The 17,520-nt window shown below is 41.5% G+C and overlaps 1 protein-coding gene across 31 annotated transcripts in view; it reads right to left on the bottom strand.

Annotated features, from left to right (window-relative positions):
* Positions 1 to 17,520, bottom strand: part of LOC135501822 (voltage-dependent calcium channel type A subunit alpha-1-like) — a 348,627-nt gene that overhangs the window by 245,198 nt on the left and 85,909 nt on the right. For 30 of the 31 annotated variants that reach the window (XM_064794155.1, XM_064794185.1, XM_064794162.1 and 27 more), the window contains exon 1: positions 10,368 to 10,944. The exons of the other annotated variant lie outside the window; for it this stretch is intronic. In XM_064794155.1, coding sequence (XP_064650225.1) covers positions 10,368 to 10,422 — 55 coding nt within the window. In that variant the 5' untranslated portion in view covers positions 10,423 to 10,944. Of the gene's footprint in view, positions 1 to 10,367; positions 10,945 to 17,520 lie in introns of those variants that run through there. 31 annotated transcript variants of the gene reach the window in all.

Genomic DNA, 17,520 nt, shown 5'->3' with positions numbered 1-17,520 from the left:
GCTGTTTTTATGGTGGGCGGCGTATCGCCGATTGCACCACTCGAAGTCGTTATTGATGGAGTGGTTTAGGCTTGGGTATGCAGCATCCCGGCTAATTTGCCATACTGAGACAAGATTACTTTCCCCATTACTGAAATTAATAGATTTAGCGAAAATCGATCCCTTTACCTGCATGGTTACTAGAGATAATCCAATTTTATTGGTAATTGAATATGACGTCATCAAATAGCGGAAAAGGGCAAGGTCATTGGACAATATCTGCAAAGCGGTGATTGTCGCGAAAGGTACATGGCTTCGTTTGACGGAGGCGATTTCAGGAAGGAAATATCGCCTCTTCCCTGTCCTGATGTAGTGGCGTGTGTGTTAGGTCACGATATTCGCTGCATTTCAGCCGAGTTTCCATGTGAACAGGCGTAGGACCTATGTTAAGGTGCTAACAACTGATCTCTAACAAGCTTGTTATACCTTCAGTCATCCAAACGGTTTTCACCATCACCATCACCATCGGGGCTTTCCTGGTTCGGCTGCGCCCCCGCCCCTTTCCATTTTTGATAACTTTTTTTAAATATCTTGCACATTCTACTAAAGTTAGCCATGGTAAAACGTAACTGTGCATATTTCTTCAACATTTTTCAAGCGCTCTATTGACATGCAAACAAATAATAAAGTAATTCAACCATCAGACTTTCGCTTTCTATAGTTTGATAATGTTCTTCAAATAGCATAAGATGAAATATCCTATTGGGCACCATCTATCTGGGAGAGTTGCCGTAGCTGTGTACTGATATCCGAACAGGCGCGGTACACACGCCCTTCGCATGATTCCAAGATTACCAATCTCCCACTGAATTATGCTCGATATGAACTATTAGATGTATATTATTATGGAGTGGTTTCGTGAAAAACCCATTAACGTGTGTCATCCGCTTATCATAACTCGCCCGTATCGCTCAACACGCGTCCGTCTGATTAAGTACCGATTTAAACTATCGTGGTTTCACTTCTGTTCATTCTGAAGTACAAAATCTACGCGTGTCATCCGGGGCCTCTGGTTTCCTCCATCATTACAATACATAGCCCCCAGTACTGTTTACATACCGAAATGTGTGTTCTGAGCCCTTAAATCAAAATTGAAACAAACTCGGTTCAGTATAGTGTCATGGCCATTGTGTTATAATATATATAATAATAATAGTCGGCGCTTATATAGCGCTCAAATTACTCAATAGCTGGGTATTCTCAAGCGCTTTGGGACTATCATCATCCCGGTCTCCACAGAAGTCAATCTGGGGTTTCAAGGAGCAGCTACAAAGCGCTCATTCTTGAACTCGACCAGTAAGAGAAACAAAGTGACGATTAAGCCGGGAATCGAACCCACGACCTCCGGATCATGAGTCCGACTCTCTACCACTGCGCCACCGCGTGTTCCGGTTAGAGGTAAAAGTCTGTTGGACACTGACGGAGCTTTGTACCATGCAGATTTTAATGTCACCCGTGTGCTTGTGTTTCCCGTTATGGAGTGATGAAATACGAAACACGACTTTAGTGATTGCAGGCACACACAGAAACTCTCAATCCTTATTCCAGTATTTCCCCAAATAACGATGGGGAACAATAGACTGAGAGACAGCTACAAAAAAGACATTTAGAAACACCACTCCGGCTTAAGTTAACTTTATAGCTTAACTAACAAAGTCCAATTCGCAAAAAGACGGCACTGCACGAAGACATAAAAAGCCTAAAATGGCAGGGGATATGTCCATAGTTCAGAGAAGCGATGTTGGATGAGGTGTCTAGCTCAAGGAAACCGAGGGGGTTAGTACTGAAAAGAAGAAGATATATCGGTGCGGGAACGCCTCAGTAATACGGTTCAGCAGTTATGACATAATCACTAGAATTGAACCGGGGCGACCGCTCGCCAATAACAATGAGAAGAACAGTGTCAATGTCCTTATATGTATGTATTTGTTGTTTCGTAACTTGGCGCAGTAGGTACCGCACCGATACCTTGACCAGCGTTATGGTTTTAGTTCACGAGATGGTTTTATCTTATACTGAGCATGGTGAAGCCGAGGGCTTAATTTCTATCTCGAATCCGGTGATAATGTATAATTCGCGCACGGGTATCAATACGTTTCATAGAAATTCGTAAGGAACCGTTCTGGTGTATGTTGTGTCGAAACAAGTGATTAATTTGTTGTGCCAAAAATATACTTTCTACTTTAAGACAATTTTCGATCTCGGGAACAGTTTAGGCAGCAGCAGCAAATTCAAAGAGGGGCTGAATTCATCTTCTTATGCTGAACTGTCAAGGAGGCTTCTCTGCGCGGACATTTGATGCCTGGTGGAAAACTACTTTTCAATGGTGAGTAGAAAATCATTACATGTATGCGTATATATATGTCTGAATTTTGGATCTTTTCAGTATTCTTTTATACTTATATGCTAGATCTTAAGAGAGTATAAGAACACGAGGGTCAGGATCGGTGTGCTGCCCAGGTGATATTATAAGCTATCACCTACCAAAGTTAAAGGTAATTTCATTATATGTCTGGAGTTTGTACTTTGAGTATATGATTTATTTCAGCCACTGAGCACTGCATGACTACTGAACACAAAATTACCATTTATATGATATATGGCGTCATTCAAATATTTTGTGAAAGATACGATTCAAAATCGCAAGCTGTGAGAAATATCGGCCCACATAAAGCTGAATTAGTGCCAGGAGGGGGAGGCCTATTAAAACATCAATTGAGCAAACCCACAGTAAGAGTATGGATGGGACAATCAAGGTGACCGAGGACAATTGCCTAGTGTTCAGTGTTGTCCTCCTGGTTGAGCCCTTAAACAGTACAGGAATAATATTACAAAATCTAGGTTCAAATACATGTACTGTCACATATTTTCCGGCGTCTAAACTCAACAAAATTTGTGTTCAAAGATCGCCATTCACATCTAAACGCTGCTGCTATAATTTTCCTAGTCAGTGTGTTAATGATCAAGGTGTTGCAGGATTGGTTTGCGGACGGTGCTTTTCACGAATGAACTGCAATAAACCTGGCCCGATAGAACATGAGAAAGCTACATCGAATTCGTTCCCAACTTCAACATCAGATTAGCGCTTCGTTTCAACATGAGCTCCCCCTCATAATGATTACAACTCCGAATCAACATAATGAATTTCGAATTAATCAAGAATTTTGAATTCATGTCGCACCAGAGAACATATTTCACAAAAACCTTTACTCGGATTGATTGTCTGTCAGCGATTTGCATACCTGATTGATGAGAAACCCTAGACGACATGTGATAGGGTGTCGTGATTGAACGCGGTGGCGGTACACTCTTTGAAGAAAGTAGTACACACTGGCATCTGAGACTTTTGGTAGCGAGTTCCGCCAAATCAAAACGAGGCAGGTTTCGCTATCCTTACCAACGACGATGGCCCGTGGTGTCATCAAGTCATGTGCTAATTCATTTACTCGACACTCCTAAGTCATCCTGTGTAAAGTTAGTTGTAGTAGGAATTTAGGAAAATCGTAAAAGAAATCTTCCATGAAATGCATTTACCTATTTGGTACATTATCGTTGCTAGCTCTTCGTAAGGCTTGCTAAACTTGCCTATAGGCTGCCCCATTACGTATCGTAAGGCCTATAGATCTCACATATGCACTTCCCTTTGCATCAGACTATATCCCCCTCCCCTCATCCCATAAATCTTCGCGCAAATTAAATCCTGGACCATTTCAGCGCAATCTTGCTGATAAGAACTAAGTGCTCAGTAACAAAATGGTAAAAAAACTGAAACCGCTACAATTCTCGTATCATTAGCTCGAAGTCATGTCAGTGAACGAAACTAAACTATGTATTTTCCCTCCTGTAAATAGGCCTACAAGATGGATGTGACTTTGAGAAAAGAGCCGATATAAGGCGCGACGTGATATAGCTGAGATGCGATATACTACGTGCATGCGATATCCACTGAAATCAATTATGTAGGCGGGATGTCATTCACTCTATTTTCTATGATTAATGGCTCGATACTGAATATGCAATGTAATGCTGTAGAATGGATTTATCCACTTTGACAAGGTGCCCGTGATTTATGGCGCAGAGGTTAAGAAAACAGCATAAAAAAGCGGGCCATTGTACATGTTCTTTGCTGCATACGCCGAGTCAGCGAATCGCTGTGCATGGGTGGTTGGCTGGTTGGCGGGATACGCGGATATGCCCTAACACGGTAGTTCGTAAGAAGCAGTTTTTTACCCGGCCTTTACCTGCTGTACCACTTTTAGCAGCGTTTCTTTTTATAAAGCCCCCTCAGTTGATCGCAGTGCACCGATAAGCAGTGCTTACTTAACCAAACAGCGTCTATTGTCCATTAATCAACTACTTTGCAGAGCCGGGTCATCCGTTTGCGCAGTAGCTAAATGTAGGGTAAAGTGGATAAGGGCTAGAATTCAACACTTTTTTGACCACGGCAGCCGATGACGTAAAAAGTGAAAAGTGAGATTTCGCCGTTCTCGGCGGACTAAAACTGCGATATCATGAACCGGACTATATGGTGCAGTAGTTCCCTCACGGGTGTCCAAACTGCATTGTCCTCAGTCTGTAAATCATTGTAGCTACCTCTGTAGCCACTGTAGCTACTCTAACTTATAAGAGAGCCTGTAACATCATGTATTTGCTTTTTCCTGGAGGCTGCCGCATCCGGATTAGAAAATAGAGCATGGAGCTGGCGGCTTTACATGTTTGTCTATAATCTACTTATTAAACCTTAAACTAATTTGCTGTCTGGCAATAGATTATTGCCTTTTAGCTTACATGCGTTGATTACTTAATACTAAAACCTGACAAGGTGTTTTAGCTTATATTCACCACTTGATGTATTTGAAAATACGTATGTAATTCAAAATTGCAATGCGATTTTTTTCCAACAAGGGGTTATATATGGGTCATGATTAGAAGCCTCTGTGGTGTAGTGGCTGGGACTCTCGATTAGCGGTCAAGAGATCCCTGGTTTGATTCCCACTGTCGGCGAGAGACTGTAGGCAGGTCTCTTTTCCTTACTTACCTCTCTGCACCCAGGTGTACTGGTCAGAAATGCTCAGACTGCAGCGCTGGTTGAGCAGCTCATCTGTGGTCTACTTTCAGGACAGACCGGGACAGACGGGACAGTGTAGGGTCGGATGATAGCCTATATCGTAGTTGATATCTGACTATTTTCATGATGAGGACTTGAATTGGGGAAATCTGTGTATAGGTCCGTGGTCGCAATAAAGAAATATAGAGATTGCATAGGGTCATCATTTTTGACGAAACACACTGACACAAAAACGATGTGTTACCGTATTATCTCAGTAAGAATTGGTGTTTTTAACATTGGTGAAAACACTTAGTCCTGCTGATGTGTCGCGGACGTGTTCTTGCGATGTCATGATGATTCGTGCAATCTCTCTAATCGACTTAACGCATCCTTGTTGGTATAACCAGCAGTGTTATAGAGCCAGTATTCTTCTGGCCTATCCCCGTAATCCTTTTGAGCACCGAGCTTAAAAGGATAGTATTGCATAGATTCACCTGGTTTTCCCCAGGTTGGATATAAAAATAGAGCCTGGGCCTGGTTGTTAAAAACAAGTTTTGTCACTAACGCTAGTGTTAATTTAACTTGGCGTTAAGTCTAAGGGCTCAACGGAAGGAGACAACGCTATGTTAAGTTAACGCCAAAGTTAGTGACAAAATTTGTTTTGAAAAACCGGGCATTCATCGATAATTTAAGCACTGTGTAGTGCACTGTGGTCAACCGAGTTGGGATTATAAGAATAGAATGTCTGATAAGGTAGACAGTGCTGCAAACAGCATATCTGCAGGTATGTACCAGATGAATCCTGCCGCTGATTAACTGCTGGTAAAACGTGTCTGTTAACCAAAGCATGTACAATGCACCGCGTACTTAGTACATTAACAAGAACAGCTCCGTATTAATCTCACCAATGTTTCTTATAAACATGAATCCCATATTCAGCGGAAACCAAACTGCTCGCAGCTCTTTGCGCTGAGCCGTTCACCTGACAACCTGGGCCTACGTTGCCCAGCGACAAAGCCATCGCCTTGGAGACGGCCTGCTTTATGCCGTTAAACGACTTTCAAAGACGTTACATATCGAGCCTGGCATGCCTGGCGCTCCGTGTATTATTTTACCCAGGGAGTCAACATTCTCGCCTCAGTTGCCTGCTGAAGAAACCCTTTACGTGCCGCTGTTTGATATAGAAACACGGCGTGTTACATGGCACAATTGAAAGCCGCGTGTTATTGAACATATCGCGGGGAAATCAAAGCTGACGCTTTAATAGGTTTATCTCACAGTGTACTACATGAAATCGCATTGTGGTTATTACTAGTTTAAGACCGATGTCGTGTTGAAATTGATACATTTCATCCAACATCAATAATTATATATAATTTTTTTACACGGTATAAAAATAGTATTGTTAGCTTTGAAGTTGCATCATAAAGATCACTACATGTAATTCGAATTTATTTTGCATTTGGTAGCTAGTTTTAAAGTTGAATCATGGGAGGCCACTAATTCGAAATTATTTTGCATCAGTAGTTTTAAAGTTGAATCATGAGGCCACTAATTCGAAATTATTTTGCATCAGTAGTTTTAAAGTTGAATCATGAGGCCACTAATTCGAAATTATTTTGGATCAGTAGTTTTAAAGTTGAATCATTATGTCACTAATTCGAACTTATTTTGAATTGGTAGTTTTAAATTTGGAGTCACTTAATTCGAAATTATCTAGCGGACTATCATGCGTAAAAAACCGAGGAAATCCAGCTTACTACCTATCTATTCGCTCGGAGACTGGAGCCACCCTTTTTATCAACACAATTAACTGCGAATTTCTTTTTGATATCTTCATTGGACAGAACAATTAAATGCAGTGATTCATGTGACGGGTGATATTAGAGTAAAATAATGCGAAAGTTCAATTTTTTGTGACCGAAAAGCGAAATTTTCACTTGAAAAACAACGCGGGAATTGCTACGAGGGATGCGTAACACTAGGAATTCCAATTCGTTCACAAATTTACGGGCGATTGTCTACAGTTATGCCATTGCCCACCAATGGCCTCTTCAGGACGTTTTCCCGAAACATTTTACCTTGACGTTTCATGATGAAGTCATCAAGTCATTTCCTCAGATGAAAGTATCCTGGCTCTTCTATTGACCGCTATGACTTAGTAGCGGTCAACATCTTGGTAAATCTCAGCCATTTTAATGCGGTTTACACGGTCCTAATTCTAGAGCGAATTGGGAAATCTTCCACACAGAATCCCCTTCGTCTTCAACGACATTTCGCGGCTCATCTTCTGCTACCATGACTGGTGAATTCCTTGGTCACTTCTCATGCCGATCAGGCTTGAAGCCCGAGAGTGATTAAATCTGCTCAGCTGGAGCGACAATATGATTTTTCCTAGTGATTGAATTCATGGCGGCCAAACCCCTCGGGGAAAATCAGTGTCTTGTTACAACATCCTGCGGCTCACTGCCGATGTAGCCCGCGTGACGTTGCGTTGGTAATGGTGGGGACGTGAGCTACAGACTCTGGTTCCGGAATGTTTAGGCTTTCATCCTCCTTGGCGGGGATTGCCGGCACGGGTTTCAATCTGATTGCTGCAGCTGCCAGTGAGAAATTAATGACCATCAGAGCCGGCTGCGTCTGTTTTCACAAGTGTTGTTAAAAAATCAAATATGAAAACTAGATGATTCCTGTCGAGTTTAAAAAAAGTTCTAACTATGCTTGTAATTTGATAATTTTAGAAACTGTGGCTGTACAATAGCAACACAGTGACTGTTATCGTGAACTTACAAACTTCAAAGCCGTGTTGTTTAGGGAATCGCCCGATACGAACTTGGTGTATACATGCTTAGCGTTGCCTGACACTCTAGGCATTGTTATCACACTTTGAAACCTTACGCCTGGAATCGACCAATTTCAGAGATATAGAATAATCGAAATGGCAGCATCAATAACAAAGGTCATCTTCAAAACAAGAAAGCCGCAGCGCTATTCCGAATTGGTTTTAAAGAACAAATGAAGGCTGATAACGATTATTTCATTTTGTATTTTACTCCCCCGACATACATCTATTCTTGGGGGATATAGCCTGCGGTACATGATAGGGTGATATTTGCTCATTTATAGTTTTGCTAGCTACGAAAGTCAATGTCAAGGTAGCCAAAACTGATATATCGCAATATCGTATGTGACGAAAGTACATGTATGTACTAGAGTTGAGGTGGTAAACGACTCGTTATGTCATTTAGGTTCAAACGTCGTGCACCTATATCTACCCGGGTCGAAAATCCAAATGATATTCTCAATAAATAAGATCATATTCAACAACTTGACATCTTGCAATTTTGCTACAATATTTTTAGTCGGAAAAAACGAGTGCATTAAAGTAATCCGTCAAAATATAGATTGGAAAGTTGTAACGAAATTTTCGCGAAGCGCAAACATAAAGAATCGCGTAAAATTGGCAGTGTACAGTATCTGTTGATCGCCATAAGACCACATAAACTACATCGGCTAAGCTCAACTCGAATCAATCAACACTGACGCATTATCTAAAACGACGTCTGCTGCTCCTAAAAATACTTTCTAATATGATCGTTAATTTGATAAAGTCAATCTCATTAAGATGGTTAATGGAAATTTGTTTTCTCATGATTACAAAAGAAAAAAAAACACCCTGTCGACTGAGCGGCAGATTGGATAAGACTGGTGATAAAAACTAGCAGCAGTGAATGACATCTTCGATAATCTTGTGTCAATGGTTCGAATCATGGCATGGCTCGTTTCTCAGTTCACAGTTTTTGGCTCACCGTAGGGGATCGGTGTCTAAAGAACACCGCAGTGTCCGGCGTCCGGCGTCGTCGTCGTCCCTCGTCGTCTGTATCCTGTTTCAAAAACAGTGGCACGTTTCTTAACCGCCAGGGCTATGAACTGGAAACTTTGCACAAAGGACCTCCCATGTCAGGTGACCTCTGCCACTGAATTTCGGTTTTGAACACTGGTGTCACCCAGCACCAAGCAGGGTGGTCAAATGTTGGTGTTACCTTTGTGGTGGTGTTACACCAACACCGTATACTTTCTTAACCCCAAGAGTTGACATGACCCACTGAAGTGTTGAATCCGTTAATTCATTAATACGGAATTGTTGACTCATTTACACTATAATGACTGACGTGTTGAATGCATTACCTTCCAAATATGGAAGTGTTGACTCATTTACACTCGAGATACTGAAGTGTTGAATCCATTACATTCTATACTGAAGTGCTGAAATCCGTTACCTTTTAGACACTGAAATGTTTACTCCTTTACCGTCTAAATACACTCTTATGTAAACTAAAGTGTTAATCAATTCAACTTGAATCCGTCTCTCTTCAAAAGCTAGAGTGTTGACCCAAACCATTACGAAAAGAAAAAGGAAAACTGACGTGTTTAAGCCACATTCTCAAACTGTAGTGTTCCATTACACTCGTAACACCATGCCCTTTTTGGGCATGTTCGGCTTTTTGGGAGGTTCGATTATTTTCGAGAATATGGCGGCTTTTGGTATCATTCGTTTTTCGCATCGCCATTTCTTGTTTCAGTAGGATGTCTTGATGCGTTCCCTGGTCGAAAATCCCAAAGATTTCTGGTTAAAATCTCCTGTTTCGTGTACATGTACGTGTACAATGTTCACAAGATTCTTGTGAGATTGTTAGTTAAGATCTTAACTAAGAATCTTACAATCTTAAAGAGAATGTACGTGTAGATGTATAAGAATCTGATCGGGATCTTCGAGATGGGTTTTCGATTGCAAGCTACGGAGACAGAGCTGTTTGCATGGCCGTATTCCTATTTCGTTAAATCGAGTCCATTATTCTACATGTAGGATTTTTACAGTTTAATATTTCGTCTACATGTATTGTTTTTACTTGACGCTTATCAAGCTTAGTTATCTTATATTTCTTTTCAAGACTGCATGGAGTACATATGGTGTATGAAAGAGTATCAGTTCCAAAACAAATTGTTATGAAATGAGAGCACGGATTACTAGGCTAAGCTAGAGAAAAGGAATTACCTTTTGTGCAACGCTGACTTTTTCACATGTTGTCAAAAAAAGTGAGGGAACATATGGAAAGATGAAAGACAATATGGAACTACGACTTCTTACGCAAGGGCGTTAGCAAGTTGATGCCAACATACTGAATGATATACAGAAAGACAAAAGTATTCTCTGTTTCAAAAGGTCAGATGTAGGTGAAATTACAAAATTAAAAAGAAGCGTTAAATGTTGACTTACTGGGGGAGTGGAAGTCGCCTCTATCAGGCGCGTAGCTATAAGCCGGTGGCAACATATCTCCTGTCGTTTACTGCGAGTTCTCCCAAGAAATATGAGTATCCAGAATATTGTTAAGTAATCCAAATCCTAATTTCGAATCCATTTTAGAAATCGTTTGCCATCTTCCGACACGACAAATCGAGGCTAGTCCTACTGCGTGACATATTTAGCCAGAGAGTAACTATTTCATTCGGTGTTGATCATAAATCTCATCACAAACAACATATTCATATTTTACTAATCCACTTTGAAGAAGGGAACCATTAAATTGGAGTGACTATAACCTTATCTCAATGACACGCACAGAACGCCACTATAAATTATCGCGAAATCCCCGACGATCAACGCGCAGCTGCCGAGACATCGCCGTTCGCATCAAACACAATTGACGAAGTTGTTGGCGGCGGAGCCAGTTCGCAGCCATGTTCAGTGACGCACATACCCCCACAATGCAAGTCGCGCGTTACCCAAGTTACGGCGGTCGAACCCAGTAATTTGTTCAGCCAATCATGTCTATTTTGAAATGATTAAATGTCCACGTTTGCTGTGTTTCACGTCGCGTGTTTGTAAGAATCTCGCGATATTCCAGACTTCCTCTCCTGCCATGGAGGGAAGAAAACAGAATCCGGTCCGAACAATGGATTGGTTTGCGCAATAAAATCAATAGGCACAGCCTTGCAGCGCACAAGGACAGTTTATGTGCCGTTCTATAAACTGTTGGTTTCATCTCGCTCCATAAAATGATATCGGCTGATCAGATGGCTGTACTGGCATTGATTTCTTTATGACAATGTATAATACAATGCCCGTCTAGGCTTAATCATGTACTAGGCGCTCGCGTGTCGACATTGTCGATATACGGAATGTCTTGATTGTTATAATGTTGATTTTTCTCGCGGCTTGTGCGGCTGAGTATTGGGAGTGTTGGTACAGATTACTGGCAGGAAGACAGGGTGTAAAGAGGCAATAGAAAAGTAAATGGGTGACTAGTTTCAAGGCAATTAATTAGGCCTCCTGGAGGAAATTACGCGACACTAACTAATTAAGCCAATAATCATGATAATCGAATTTTTTTAAGGAAGTGACTATTTGGCAAGCCCGGCTTACCAAACAGGGTAGATTTTTTACCTGTTTGGCAAGCCCGGCTGGCCGAACAGGGTGGCTTTTTAGTGCTGTTTGGCAAGCGGCTCTCCAAACAGGACAAAAAAAGATGCCTGTTCGGCGAGCGGCTTGCCAAATAGACCCGGCCTTTTTTTAACAAGAAATAAAAGGATTATTATCGGAATGAATTCGGTTTTCGCCTCGTTCATTAGTTAACTAATTTTCCTAAAAAGTGTGTGACATTTTTCCAGTTTTGTTTTAAATCTGAGATAGCAGAAAACCGCGATATTCGTTATTTTTTAGCACTGAAGCGAAACCTTTCGCGCCGCCCACAGTGCACCCGAGGTCGGACATTACGTCACCCCGATAGTACGACGCGAAAGTCATTGCCAGTGTCGTCGTAGTGTCGAAGTTATGTTAAACCGTTCGTGATTTAAAATGTTATTGAGTTTAAACGTTTTAATTTCATTTTAGCATAATGAAAAGCATTCTTACCTTTAGCTTGTTCACTTCACGGCAAAAATCCCGACTTGAATGAACAAACCATTGTCAACTGTCAATTTCCATGGACTGGAACCACTAACGGTTGACCGACTAAAGATTGGCGTCAGCCATGTATAAGCCACGGTAATAATAAGAGAAGCTGGGGTCTGAGATACCAACTGTTTAGCGGTATTCCGTCAGAAATCCCCCGTATATCCACAGCGAGAACTTGTCTACATCAAAGTTCAACCACAAAATACTGTATCCACTGCTTGGAAATAAAACATGCCTCTTGGGGGAAAGTTGAATTCATGTGAAAAGCCAGGCATTTTCCCATTTAGATTACCATTAATAGCAAAACTAAATAAGATTCCATGGCGATGTTTTATTTGTTTTAATAATTGCTATTGATTCTTTCGCCAAGGGCCAAGGCGATCGTCTGTGTTTTAAGAAGTGTTTGCTTGACAATAGAGTAATCTTAGACGCCAGACGTCAGGAAGCGTACACTCTTAAGTGCCGCAACAGCGCTCTGGAATGGCCTCCCTGGTAACATTCAAAATGCGAACCCCATCATAGCATTTAAGACACTACTTAAGGCCCACCCCTTCCATGAGCATTATTAACATTGAATCATTGTGAAGCGTCTTTGAGCGGCCCAATAGAACTGATATGGGGGCTATATAAATGTGGCTGAGAGATAGATAGATAGAATGTTAGGTCGTGTTGGGTCATTCAACATTGGCGAATTGGCTTTCGATCAAGTATTCTCTCCGTAGACTTATAAGAGGCCAGCTTCGCATTTGAAAATTCGTTTTTTTTCTTGGCGAGCGGGGCGCATTGTTTGAACTCAATGGGTCTGATCCAAAATTCGTCCTTCCTGACAACATTTTCGGGGCAAAATAAAAATTCTCTTTAATTATCATGATGAATTAGGTAATAAAAAACATCACATTTTATCAAGTTCCAACAAAACTACAATAGACTTGCACGTAAACCAGCTATACTGACTTCGATATTATTAAAGTCAGTTTATCTTGTGAAAAGAATTTCCAAGCCTAATGGCAGTTGTTTTAGTTCACCTCTTCCCACCTTGGTGGCCAAAATCTTTTTATTCAGTCCTGCCACCTTTGAGACAAGTGAACAACTAAGTTGTTTCTAACAGTTAAGAGCACCGAAGAGGTGTTTTTTTTGTTACTAGTGTCAATATATCTGGTAAAGGAGCAACTGTTTTTGCAAGAACTATCGCTTTCTGTGAGGTAGGCACCCTACCTATCACGATAAGAGCATTTTTGATCTGCCCCCAAAATATTGTCACGAATTAAAAAAACTAAGTCCGTTTTTTGGATTTGGTCCACGGGCTATGATAGCTCATGAGATTGCGCGATCTGGTTCCTTGCATTGTTTAAACCCAATCAAATGTCGGCTATTATCACTCAACATATTTTTCAATATTTCTTCCCGAATGTTTGGCAGACCGAGGCAATCTTTCCGCTATATGTGTAAATTTACAACAGTCCCCCAGCACCACGACAGAAATGATGGCTGTCTCTTATCCGAATCGGTGGGTACTTTGAGCCAATTAATCAGCAATGTATCACGGAGAAGCCATCTGGTCATAACCAGGATACGGAGTTTGCGCCATCACTGCGGCAGATGGCATCTTCTTGCTCCATCACCGGCTACAGATAATGCCATTTTGCCCGCAGATGGTGCCAGGATTGATGACAATTTAAATCGGAGATCACCTTCTAGGCGGTGTTCGACATGTTATTGTAAAATATATGAAGAGTTTCATTATGAGAGACATTATAGAAAAGATCATTTACTGATTTACATCGCGGACTATTCATAAACGACACATTTGTATCAGGTATATTTAGATCCAGGTGTAGGTGTCGCTGGTGAAACGCAGAATATCATAAGCGACGCATTATTTCAGGTAAATCTAGCCCTAGCTATAGGTGTCGCTGGTGAAACGCGGAATATCATAAGCGACGCAGTAAATCTACTCTTGGGGAAAATTCGGTCATACTGCAGCTCGGTCTCCGAGCAGCCGAGCCGCGGCTACCGCAAATTCTTGAGTCATGAGCTATACGATATGATGAGAACGCAACAACCCTATCGGAAATACCATGAAGTGCTTCCCCTTCAATCTAATTAAGTACCAGCTCGGTGTTGACGAAATTAATCAAAACGCGGCCTAGCCGGGGAAGAATTTCAATTTTCTCCCATAACGTAAAAATCAATGGAACGTTGGTATCATGTTCGTGTTGAGTGAAGACTGCGGTCACTGTCATTGGGTAATGAATGAAGATGGCTTCGATCAGAAGGACGAAGGAGACGTTTCCACTGCCGCGGCATCAGTGCGTCAACAGGCTGACGGCGGACATTATTGCCATTGGCGACGGTTATGGTGTTGTGATCACCTACGAGATGTGGCAGAAAGCATGATATACGATTCCAGGGATGAATGGATTTTGGGGGTAGCGTAAAAGATTAAAACATTCTGTTTTCTTAATCTAATGATAATTACAAATAACGGTTTGGGGTTGAAGAAATCAATTGAGTTCCATATCATCGTGATGCCTTAGCTGCAGAAGTACAGACAAAGGTGAATCATAGGTACTGAAATTGAGTCAGAGACATTTGTTTCTACATCTGACTATTGTCATGACTTTTGGCTATTGGCGAAACGTCCGGGTTTTGACCGGAATGCAACAACTCAGGGTGACTCAGTAGCCTTTTGTACAGCATCGTCCCTCACCACGTGATGAATCGGTGGCAAATCCGGATCCTCGCGCGGCACAATATTCTGTTTTCTTCATGATTGACGTAAGGTCTCATAAGGTCGTATGAGTGCATAATGAACCAGAAAAGATAACATTCGTGCGTGTTTACACGACAGACATATCTCGACCGATCTGGATCGATCTAGATTGGTTTGGTCTCGTGTAAACGACCCGAATATGAGCCGCCCTCCTACCAAATGGCATTGCGTAACGCCCATTCGTTTGACTGAAAACTCGCGTAACCCGCGTTCCGTCGCTCGTCATGCGTAGTATAATTGGTAGCGTTTGCGGAACCTCCCTATTACAACTCATTCGCATAATCAGACATTTGTTCATGTCCATGAATAAAAAATGGCCACTCAGACAAGCATAAGTTAGGAGTTGAGCATGTTCGACCTGCCTGTCAAAGTCCGCCATTGTCGATTGCTGAGTCAAGTCACGTGCCAAACATGAAGGCGCAGACGGTAGCTTTCTCCGATTCGCCGCAATATCAACAAACTCTACAATAGCGTCAATATTTTATTTTGTTCAATCGGTAGCAATGCTCTCGGGACAGCAGGGAGGCAGAGTCTTCAATCTGGCGGCTTATATCCGTCAAGTGTGACATGTCTGGCGGGGAGACCGCCGCACAGTGTGACAGGTGAAATCTCATCTCTTCTGTCAGGATTGATCGTCTGCTTTCAAGTCAAAGCCTCTGATGTTCAAAACCTGGGCAAAGCATTGAGGTCTCGATGTTGTTATCGTGTTTTTTCAATGTCATATTATTGTAAGTCGCAGCAACAAAAATTGCTCGTCCCTGCTGCGTTTTAGCCCTTAATTATACATGTATAATATGGCCAATCATAAGTTCGTGCGGGCGCATATAGGTCAGTCGACCTTGACTTCTTGCAACAGGATTTACCAAAGGTTGTGGGTCAATCGCGTTGTCATAATATTCTGATATTTCCCGAAAAAAAACAGCCGCCTAGTTTTAGATTATTGAGTTGAGAACTGAACGACAACAAGGACATTATTAGCTCTATAAACAATATCAGGTAATTGTAATGTAAGAAGGAGGAAACCGGAGACCCAGGAGGAAGCCTACGCTGTCGAAGAGAGTTGTCCTCTCTATCCCATGATTGTAGCTGGACCGTCCGGGAATCGAACCTGGGACCTCAAAGGTGATGTTTTCACTTCGCCACTTCGCCACTCCGACAGCCCACTCCATTTATCACAGCGCAGCGGCTAAAGCACCGTCTCACTTTAATGCACCATAAACCCTCAGATAAGGGATGAGGTAGAATTGACATGATGATAAAAGCAAAGCCAGTAACTTCACTATTGATTAAACGAGATTGATCATATCATCGCGAGGATTTATTAAGGTATTGATTAAATGCCTGTCAATATTACAATTCCCCTCTGCTCCTTCGCCCAATGTGTTACTGTATCGAGTGTACGCTCGCGCCAAATTTATTCCATAAAGGATGAAGAATGGATAAAAGTAGTCTTTACTCACTCTTGGTCGTACAGATATCGTAATGCAATAGTTCATCTGTTATGCGAATCGTAGAATCCAAAAATACAAGTTAGAGATACCCATGCAGATTTTCGCGAAAACATACTACGCAGATTTATTTGATGTCTTCGTAATATATGAAGATTGCAGCAGATTTTGCATAATGAACGTACGTAGAAGCCCTTTTCTTTAAAGGCAAATTACGTCCGAGCAATTTATCACATGTCCAGTGCCTTTCCTTAGACTATGCCAGTCGCAAAGCATCATCAAGTCATACGCGTCATACGAACGGAACCCTATTATGCGTGTGCCATATTGTCCACATGTTCATCCTATAGGCAGAATCTAGCAAACTGCTCAAATATATCATATGAATGCGAAGTTATTCCCCCCTTAGGTTTTTTTGGGGGCCGTTCAAAACTCCACATTGTTATAAGCGTTTCGCTGGAGACTTCCTTTAATGTGGCCTACCAAGACGAATCTGTTGAAATGAATTGATCAAATAATGTTGTAAGACTGACCAGACCTGAGATGAATGGGCTTCTTCCCGTTAATTTCCCTCTGGTGACAAAACCTCTTGCCATATTTACACTAGGTGTTTAACCGGCAGTTTGAACTCCTGCAAATCATGTGTCCATTGTTTACACAGCGAGTTACTTTAATGCAGCCGTTTTGGAAGACTCTTAAAGGACCAACGGAGCTATCAAAGGCATTATTACGAAGCTGTGGGCACCAGTCATCTTTTTTTTACAGTTGCAGTTTCGATCGTGTAATTACGTGTGGAATTAAAAATGATAAATCTCATAAAAAAGGAAAAAGGTCAAACACTTTCAAAGAGAAATACTAGAAATATAGGAAAAGAACAAGCACATTGAAGGAATACTAGTAATCCGCCTAGTCTTTTAAATTACTTTCACACAAACCCAGAAGTAATTCGCGTTGATCCTCCTAAGATTTGTGAAAAATTCTGACAGAACTAAAATTGTCACCCTTTTCATTTTGCTCTCCAATTTAAAATCTGCGAAATTAATTAAGCGCTCGCGAATATTTGACGGTTTTACAGTGCCTTATCAAAGCGAACAGCGAGGCGCCAAAAGAAAACCACGGCAGCTTTTCAGCCAATTAAGTTTATCGATTCATGGGCAGTTTATTTGATTGATTTGCATGCAGAGTCCAATCGATCCGAGATTGGAAATAAACCAGAACGCTTTGCAGGCATCCCACCCGTTTTCTATTTCAATTA

This window comes from Lineus longissimus, chromosome 17 (genome assembly GCF_910592395.1).
Source record: "Lineus longissimus chromosome 17, tnLinLong1.2, whole genome shotgun sequence".
Classification (NCBI taxonomy): domain Eukaryota; kingdom Metazoa; phylum Nemertea; class Pilidiophora; order Heteronemertea; family Lineidae; genus Lineus; species Lineus longissimus.
The sequence above is the reverse complement of the archived record's forward strand: the minus strand, read 5'-3'. Positions and strand labels throughout refer to the sequence as shown.